Raw genomic sequence first — 9,809 nt, forward strand, 5'->3', positions numbered from 1 at the left:
TTTTATTATTTTTTTTTTGAAATTTTAAATACATTCCCTAAATTATAATTATAAATTGAGTAAGCATTTTTTGAATTTTATTATCTACTCTTTCCTTTTTTTTGCTCTGATTTATCATTTAAAGTACATGATTTGAACTAAAGATCATCTCAGGCCAATTTGTGATGGAATGGGAATTGTAAGGGCAAAGATGTGGCCAAAATTTCCCTTAAAATTCCCATTGTGTATGGTATTTGATCACTTTTTGATGGAATTTTTCGGACTAAATTATTCTTATAACGGCGAAAATATACCTCCTCACATGTGTTAACCCGTGAAGACGTATGGGGGCAATTTGATCATAAAAAGATTTATTTGACCTACAATAATTCAGTAATAAGTCAGTCGATGGTAAATAAAGATTCTTTTCGATTTTGTTATTAATACCAGCCAATTCGATGAATATTTACTAATTAATGGACTTATTTATTAAACGAAAACAAACCTCAAGAGTGTTGGATATAATTTCTTAAACCACAGAGAATTTATGTGTAACTGGAGCTGACTCGAGAGGAGGAGAGTAACCTCTCCCTGGTTCATTTGATTCAATCTTAGAGGTAGCATCAAGTGAGAGATATTGCAAGGACTGGACACAGCTGGGATGTGTTGTCCTATTCCCAAAATCTGTGTAATTCCCAAAGATATGGGCTTGAAATTGTGAGGATGGCAAGAGAGGTGGAATAGAGAAAAACAAAAATCAATAATTGAAACTAATATTTATTTAAAAATGTATATAGAAGAAGAAATGTAGCTGTCAATAAGTGGTGGGATGTCCCTTTAGGACTTTGGTGGAAAGAAAAGAATTGAGTTTAAGTTTTCATAACAGATATTGTCCCATTTTTTAAGTTTGGAACACATAACATTCCCCAGATTTGCTCACTTGACTCCACCTGAATTAGTTCTTGGCTAGCCTGTCAATTCTCTTTGTAGAAACCCCTGCATGCCCATTGCCCACTCATTATTTCTTCTCTCTTTTATTATTTATTTATTTATTCGTTTTTCGGTACGGCAGAAAGATAAATTAAATTGCTTGATACTTGAAGAGCTTAATCCCTTTTGATCGACAGCTTAGAAGCTCGATTCAATTAATGTGAACATTTAATGATGAAATAAACCTGAAAATACCAAACTGTTCAAGCTGGGCTCGTGTTTGGTTCGATTAATAATTAAATTAAATTCAAACATAATATTTCAAGCTCAATGTAATTCGAAAATTATTCTGAATAATAATGTGTTCGACTCGACTAAATCGATTTACAGCCCTGTTCTTATATTTTTCTTGTGGTTATTCATGATGCTCGATCCTCGATGCACGAGTCGTTTAAAAAATTTTAGAGGAAAAATGTGATGGAGTTAAGTTTTTAAGTTTTTCTTTTTTCTTCCTAATTTCGTATTTTCTAGTGATACGAAAGATGAAATAAAAAGGGAGAATAATTAAGTGGAATTTGCTCTTACATAGACTGATTATAATAATTTTTCTTTAAGTTGTTCGATAAATGAAAGAATATTACATCAAATCCCCCTTATTTGGCAAAATAAAATTAAAGTGAGACGTACTTTTACCAAATTACCCTTTTTACTTTATTTTAGTTAATGAATAACATACGACTAGAGTAATTTTTAAATTACCCATAATGAATTTATAAAGTAAATAACTTGAAAGCTCTTCAGTACTAGCAAGCAAATTCCAAGGGAAAAAAATTATATATATTAGGAATAATTACACTTTTCCCTTTCGAGATTTTGTGTAATTACACGTAATTTTCTTGTGGTTTGAAAAATTATATTTAGTTCCCTTAGGTTTCTTCCATCTAACAACTAATTCCCTCCGTTAGTCAAAATTCACTGAATTTATTGATCTCAACAAAAAATAGAAATAAAAATTGATATTTGCTCTAGTCAATTACTGACTTATTGCAAGTCAAATAATTTTTTTTAAATTAAACTATCCTTATAACGGTGAAGATATATCTTCTTACATTCATTAACATGTAATGACATATGAGAGCAATTTGATAGTAAAAAGATTTATTTTTTGACCAACAATAAATCAATCAGGGATAAATATAAGTTTTTATCTAATTTTTTTGTTAATATTAGCAAATTTGGTGAATTTTGACTAATGGATGGACTTATTTGTTAGACAGAAGCAAACCTTAGGGGTGGTAGATATAATTTTTTATTCCATAGAGAATTTACGTATAGTTACACCAAACCTTAGAGGAGGGCAGTATAATTATCTCTGTCTATTATTATCTTTTATGGTGGGGATGACGGCATGAAAAATGATAATATATATATATATATATATATGAAAGAAAGGATTCATTGAATTAAGTAGAAATTAAGATGAATAAAAAAAAAAGTTATCTTTAAAGAGAAACTGTATTACGAGTAATATGGTAAATAAAAATTCATAATAAGAAACTTTTTGTCTTTGAATCTCATATTTATACTTTTCCATCTAATTCTGCACAGAAACAAAGCAGAGTATTAAAAGAAAGGGATAAATTGTAGTCGACCTATATGAAAAATAGTCAAATAGCCCCCTAATAAAAACAATAGCAATTCCTGTGTTTCTCAAGATATAGCTATTTACTCCCTTGTGTTTTAAAAAATGAAGCAATTTATAGGGGGTAAATTATTATTTATTTTTTATAAGGGAGTAATTTACTCATTTCTAATATCACATGAGGGTAAATTCGTATTAAAAAAAAAAAAAACTTCAACAATGTACATTTTATTTTACATTTTCTTCACTTATTTTTTTAAGAAAAATACAGTTTTTCCTTTTACCATTTTTGATTTACTGCAATTTAAACCTCCCCCCCCCCCCCAATCCCCCTCTGTGTTATTTTTCTTTTTATTTTAAAATTTATTTATGTATTTTGTTTTTCACTTTTCATGTCAAGTAACTACTTCTCCTCCACTCTTTCATCCATTCATTCTCTCCATTTTATTTTACTCAATTCTATTTTAATAATAAATTATTAGTTTAATAAAAGCATTATTGAAATTGCACAAACATTGAGTGGGCATTTTTCTTTATTAGTACTAATTAAAAGTATAGGCTTTAGAATTTGACAATTTTGATCCTATAAAATTTAATTTGACAATTTTATTCATTTATTAGTTTTCTCAGATGTTAGGAACTTCATTGTTGAAACTTTTAAAAACCCTTCATAGTGTTTGATTTCATTTTTAACCCATTTTTTAGATGGACCAAAACATGGTAAATATTTGTTTTGATTTATTTGAAAATTTTGGAGATGTTTTAAAACAGTCCCTCATTTGTTTTTTATAAAAATAAGTCTACACTAATTATAAGCCATACAACTAAAAAAATTATATACATACTCATATATATATAAATATATAAAAGAGACATGATTTGATAATGAACAGTAGTTTATGTCTCCCACTAAACAACATCAACCATACCATACTTATTTTATATTATCTCAAAAATAAATCCAAACATACATATTATCTCTAACACATACTTATTTATCTTTTTTTTTTCTCTCTATCTCCACAGAACACACCAAAATAAATTAAAAATAAAACCAAAGATAGTTGTTGGATTTTCCATATGCGCGTCATATGAGGTCATATTATTGGAGATTTTGAAAATTCTATCCAAAAAGTCCTAAACCCACATAATTAATATGGACAAAATGCATAAAATCCCCATGTGTTTTAAAAAGTATGCAAAAAACACCCACTTGTTATGAAAATAGGCTAAAAGCCTCCTTGTATTTTGTAAAACTCAGCTCAATCATCCCCTCTCCGTAAAATCCAACTAACGGTGTTAATTTTTTAGAAAATGATCGTTGTACCCTTACTTAATATATATTATTTCTTATTTTAATGACCGTAATACTGATTGTCAGATCTAATCAATTAATCTCAATCGTTAGATTTTAAAAAAATAATTTAAAATTAAAAAATATATCATTATTATATATATATATATATATATATATATATATAAAAACTAACTACCTCACCCCACCCCTTTCCGCCGCAGCTACCGGCCGGTCGCCGGAGAAAGTCGGCGCGTCTCCCGGCACAACTACTACCGTTCGACTCACCTCTCACGACCGGTTCAGCCATAGTGCCCGTGTCATGAAATTCCTCCAGACACGCCGACTGGCAAAATTTAATATGGCAAAATTTAATACTTATTTTTTAGGGTGAGAAATGGCAAAAGAAAGATACAAAACAAGCCAAAAAGCCCTTTATGTATTATATAAACCCATAGAGGGGTATTTTAGTCCAAAATATCATGAAATATGAACCTAAACGCAAAATATGTCTACCAAACGCAGCAGACGTGCGTCTCCTCCACTTCCCGTTAGTTGCTAACAGAATGTGGGTTTTTTCCTGACTAAAACAAAACAAAATGGGGGTTTTAGCCTGTTTTGAAAACAAGAGGGTGTTTATTGCATACTTTCTAAAACACAGGAGGGTTTTATGCATTTTGTCCTAATTAATATTGATAAATTAGTGGACTATATAATAGGGTGTTTTAGGTCCATTTATAAGCTCTTTATAACATTTTATAAGTTCTATAATTTTAGGATAATTACACTCTTCTTTCATGAGGTTTGGTATAATTATACGTAAATTCTATGTGGTTTGAGAAATTACATTTAACACCTGCGAGGTTTGTTTACATCTAACAAATAAGTCGCGTCGTTAGTCAAAGTTCACTGAATTGCTGATATTAATTAAAAAATATATATTTACCTCTAATTGACTTATTACTGACTTACTGCAGATCAAATAAATTTCTATTACCAAATTACCCTCATATGTTTTTACGGGTTAATGCATGTGATGAGGTATATCTTCACCATTATAATAATATTTTAGTCCAAAAAAATTATTTGACCTGCAATAAGTCAGTAATAAGTCAATCCATGGTAAATATCAATTTTCATTCAATTTTTTTATTAGTATCAGTGAATTCAGTGAATTTCGACTAATTAGGGAATTTATTTGTTAGACGTAAGCAAACTGCAGGGGTGCTAGATATAATTTGTCAAACCATAGGGGGTCTACACATAATTACTCCAAACCTCAAGAGAAGGGAGTGTAATTATCCCTAATTTTTGTTCAAAATTTCATGAACTTATTTTAAAATAAAATTTAGCATTTTATAAGCTTTAAAAGTACATTATCAAATATATAAATTTATAAAATCTTTTAAATAAATAGAGCCAAACACCCTCTAAATTGCCAAATCCATTTTTGGTAGGACCAAAATTAACTACCACACCCCCACAGGACATAAACAATTAAGCCAAAAAGTATATAGAATTCCTATACTATATTTTCCATTTATAATAGATTTCATTTATGCTAAACTAAGGGAGTTGCTAAGCTGACATTGTAGCATATTGGTTGGGTTTAAACCAATTTATCTTCCTATAATATTGCAAATGAGCAAATTATTAATTCTTTTATAAAAAAAAATAGCAATTTACCTCTCAAGGTAATTTTTCAAAATGAAGCAATTTATCTCCACAGGGTAAATTGCTGCATTTTAGAAAAATACAAAAAGGCAAATTTGCTATTTATTTTTTCATATCACAGGGAACTGCTTGCATTTTTTTTCCAATAGTGGTTCTGCAAAAGCTACTCCAAACGAGAGGGGAGAAAACAAATCGGTGAAAAAAGAAGAAGAAAAAGAAAAATTGCTTTGATCTTTTTTCTTTTTTCTTTTAAAATTAAATTTTTACTTCAATTTTTTTACATTTATGGTGTGTGTTTTGTTCCCTAGTGCATGGACAGGAACAAATAAGATGAGAAAGAAAGATTAAACAAATAGATGATAAAAGAGATACAAATTAAGAAAGATGTTCAAAATTGAAACAGCCATTTTGCTTTTACTTGAAGAATCCCATAATCTCTTGGGGCAATTGCAATTTGCAGCACAATATATAGACAGAAAGCTGCACTCTTACTGCCTCTTTCTCCCCAGCAAACCTCCTGACAAAAACGCACGTATGGCAAAACACAGCGGCAGCAGAATAGGCAAAAATTAGGCCCTCAAACCATTGTTTTTTTCCATTCAACAATTTCTTGACCCTCACAAAAATACTCACCTGATGATTTCCCTTTTTTGGATGATGTGAAGAAACCAAACTGCTTCCTTGGTACAGATTCACCCTGTATAACAACATCGCCTAAATATATCACAACAAAGGATTAATTGCATTTTACCCCTGTCTGAGGAGGTAAATTACTTCATTTTAAAAAATTTAGAGAAAAAATTGTTATTTTTTTTCATAAAAAAATAATTTGCTCATTTATAGGGAGAGTAAATTAAACTGTACCGACCTCCTAAAGTCTGAAGGAAATAAAAAATTGTATTCTCCCTCATTAGAGGGTCACGTTGTCCTATTTTTTTTTTTTTTTTTTTGTTTCTGGAGTTTTTGGTCTATCATTAATGTTTTCACGGGGGTTCTTACATTTAACCGTAGGAGGAAGTAAAACAAACCTGTGAGAAGGTAGGAACATGCTTGACCGAATTATGGTTCTCCGGAGGAGCTACATTGTCCTGAAATTCATCGGTGACGTACAAATTGATGAGAATTTAACAAAAAATACTCATAGACATAACGAAAACCAATTCTTCTGTTCGGGTTTCCTGAACTTGCCTGAGAGAAATGAAAGACTGAGGAGCTAGCAGTGTCGTCAAGACACAGGTTGTGCTGCTTCTTGATCCTTGGCTCTTTTGTTTTACTCTTGGCCGTTTTGTTTTCTGGAACGGAACACGCGTAGCCGCCATAGTACTGATTCTCGCCCGTGTAGTGTTCGTGCAGATGAGGCGGCCCTGACGATGCATCCGAGACCATGGACAGATCCTCGGCCTCTTCGTCCTGCCGGTTTACGCGTTCTCCTTTCTCTTTATAGTTCTGCACAAAAGCCCTTCTGTATGGATCAGTGGAATTCGAGAGTTGATCTAAGTACATGGTCCATCCCGATTCACATCCGCTACTACATCCAGACGTTGATGTATTCATTGAGTCGACGTTTCTGCACACTTGGGTGCAGGACTTCTTTCTTGTAGAGTAGAGGGAGAGAGGTGTGGAGAGTTGGAAAGTAGGATGTATGGCCTGTTTCCTCCTTGTATGTTTCTATTTATAAGAAGAAGAGGGAAAAAAAGAGAGCACAAGTATGTAATGAGACCAAGTAAATCTCCCTCAAAATCCTAGGCTATACTTGTGCTTGGCTCTATCCTTTGCCTTAATATACATGGATCTGTTTGAAGAAGAATCAAACTTGCCAGTTGTCCTAGTTACTTTGGGGTTGGGTGGGAGAGAGAAGGAGAGGTCCATATTGGCAAGTGATGATAGTTGTAACACATGGTGAGTCATCTCGGGTTCGAATTAAGTGTTGGCTAAGGTGTTTTACGTTCTTTATTTGGTATCAGGTCGTACCTAATTTGGTACACATACACGATAAGAATACCATTGGATAGGCCCCAGTAGTTATAACTCTCCAATATACTCAAGGCAGTGTGTTTGTTATGAGAAAAATAGTTATAGAGTATCAACTGCGGGTAAAATAACTGTTATCCAGTGATAACTAGACAGTCATGAATATCATGTACATCACCAGATGAAACAAGGGTATTTTAGTCATTTTTCGGGACAATTTGATACGGTCCCCACATCAGTAAATACAAGGGCCAGTTCATCTCCCACGATTTTACACACCCTACTTCTCCACAAGAGTAGCAAAAGCTCGATGGTTAAAAATGAGAAACTTGATCGATCGATAGAAGTTTAGGGCATAGCCGCGCGCAAACCCCGTGAGGGGTTTAGACTAGAATGTGAGGTACCATTCTTGTGTGGAACATGAAAAGGGAAGTCATATGCGGATTGTTGATAGTTAGTTAATTAGACTGTTCACATGTACATCTTATCGTGACAACGATGAACTGAATGAAAAGGGAAAAAAGAAGCAAGAAACGTGCTTTCTCCACGGACACTTAGTGTCGTGCCAAATTAAGTTATGAATTGAAGTGGCAGCACAATCTGCACATACATCGGCTTCCTGAGGCAGCCTGGACAACCCCATTTTCCAACAAGATACTAATGTATACTATGATTTCATCTTTACAACTTGTTTCTGGTGTAAGAAAGTTGCAAAAGATACATTTGTTGTATGTGATGAGTGTAATATTAATGGATCAAACCAGCAGGATAGGTAATTAATACTATAAAAAATATGATAGTTAGCTGTGGTTAATTATTATAGTCAAAAGAAGAAAATCGCGGCAAATACAGATCAACCGCGGCATTGCAACGGCCATTAGCCATTGTTTCTGCAAGTCTGGTCAAACCATTAGCTATGCTAAAACCATGTGAAATATAGATTAATCGTGGTAAAACTTTAAATTTTTGCTTCGATTTTATTTAACTATGGTTAATAGCATTAATTTACCACGATTTTTGAACTGTGGTATATAATGTAGCGAAAGTTCAACTTTTTTGTAGTGTAAATAGATCTCTCTTATGCATTACCTGTTTTTGTTTTACAGCTGCGTACTCGACATTATTCTTAACTTAGGCAAAAAAATGCAATTTACTCCCTGTGATATGAAAAATAAGCAAAAAAATCCTGTGAAAAAAAAAATAGTAAATTACTCTTATATTTTAGAAAATGAAGTAAATTACCCTCTATCCGAATCTTGATAGAGGGATAATTTGCTTCATATTCTAAAAAATAATGAATAATTTGCTTTTTTTTTTCAATAAGAATTTTTTGCTCATTTTACATTTCACGAAGGGTAAATTGCATTTAACCCTTTAACTTATTGTTAAGGTTGCCTTTGAATTTTGACAACCGATTAGTGAATCTTCAGAGCTCATGTTGGATAATTGGTTGTTAAATAGCTTTTTGTCCTAACCCTTTGGCTTTGTTTTAGTTCCTAAAGTGAAATTCCAACCCATATTGGGTTTAGTTGGATTTAAATTAATTATATGACAAGTGTAATATATTTGACGTGTGATTTGTGTAGAATTGGAGAAAGTAACCAATTATATGACGAGTGTGTCACACTTACTCTGTGATTGATTTGGTTCGACCAAACTTAATTTGAGTAAAACTTTTTCGAAATACCTTGGGTAAATTAGATGTATGCCATGTGCGATTAGGTATAATTATATAAGCACTTTCTACATTTCTAAAATTATATATACATTTTTTAAATTACAGTTGTAATTATAGATACACTCTCTATCTAGGGACAAACTATTACATATAAACTATTCACCGTTTTCAAAAACCGATACCAAACCGGACATGGTCGGTCTAGTTCTGTTATAATCGTTTCTTTTTGGTTATTTTCGATTTTTTAACTGAAAAAATCAATTTATTTATAAAAAAAAATATATAAATAATTTTAGTATTTTTTCAATTTTGTCCAAAAATATCTATATAAAAGTATCAAAATTATCTAAAAAACTAAAATGTTTAATGACTAAAATATTTACGAATTCAATTTTATAGTAATAGATCGAAATTATAATGATAAAATTCATATACATTATATTAAATATTTATTTATAAAAAATATTAAAATATATTAAATTGTTGATTAAGCTTGTTATTAGATAATATAAACTAAAATAGCATATTTTAGATATTTGAAGAATGAAGATTGACGATTGCAAAGAGTTTTAAGAGAGAGAAGAGAAAGAGTAAAGTTAAAAGTAAAATATATAATATATTATACATTATATATTATATAA

At 31.3% G+C, this 9,809-nt stretch overlaps 1 protein-coding gene across 2 annotated transcripts; it reads right to left on the bottom strand.

Annotated features, from left to right (window-relative positions):
* Positions 1–5,850: 5,850 nt before the first annotated feature.
* On the bottom strand, positions 5,851–7,378 carry LOC105155598 (protein SOB FIVE-LIKE 5). Of its 2 annotated transcripts, XM_011071493.3 has the most exons (4): positions 6,708–7,374; positions 6,548–6,607; positions 6,153–6,216; positions 5,851–6,036 (listed from the first exon to the last, which is right to left on the bottom strand). In XM_011071493.3, exons 1-4 carry the CDS (start codon positions 7,071–7,073, stop codon positions 6,008–6,010), a joined length of 519 nt encoding a protein of 172 aa, XP_011069795.1. In that variant the 5' UTR covers positions 7,074–7,374; the 3' UTR covers positions 5,851–6,007. The 2 variants fall into 2 exon arrangements, with proteins under 2 accessions (XP_011069795.1, XP_011069794.1); XM_011071492.3 differs by having other exon boundaries at positions 5,851–6,216; positions 6,708–7,378.
* Between the last annotated feature and the right edge of the window lie 2,431 nt (positions 7,379–9,809).

Source organism: Sesamum indicum, linkage group LG2, assembly GCF_026168435.1.
Source record: "Sesamum indicum cultivar Baizhima isolate 11 linkage group LG2, ASM2616843v1, whole genome shotgun sequence".
In the NCBI taxonomy this organism is placed as follows: Eukaryota; Viridiplantae; Streptophyta; class Magnoliopsida; order Lamiales; family Pedaliaceae; genus Sesamum; species Sesamum indicum.

Coding starts and splice junctions, on each gene's coding strand:
- LOC105155598 (XM_011071492.3), bottom strand. CDS start 7,073: ATGAATACATCAACGTCTGGATGTAGTAGCGGATGTGAATCGGGATGG. Junction 6,608..6,707: donor CAGTCTTTCATTTCTCTCAG/GCAAGTTCAGGA, acceptor GATGAATTTCAG/GACAATGTAGCTCCTCCGGA. Junction 6,217..6,547: donor ATGTTCCTACCTTCTCACAG/GTTTGTTTTACT, acceptor GTTGTTATACAG/GGTGAATCTGTACCAAGGAA.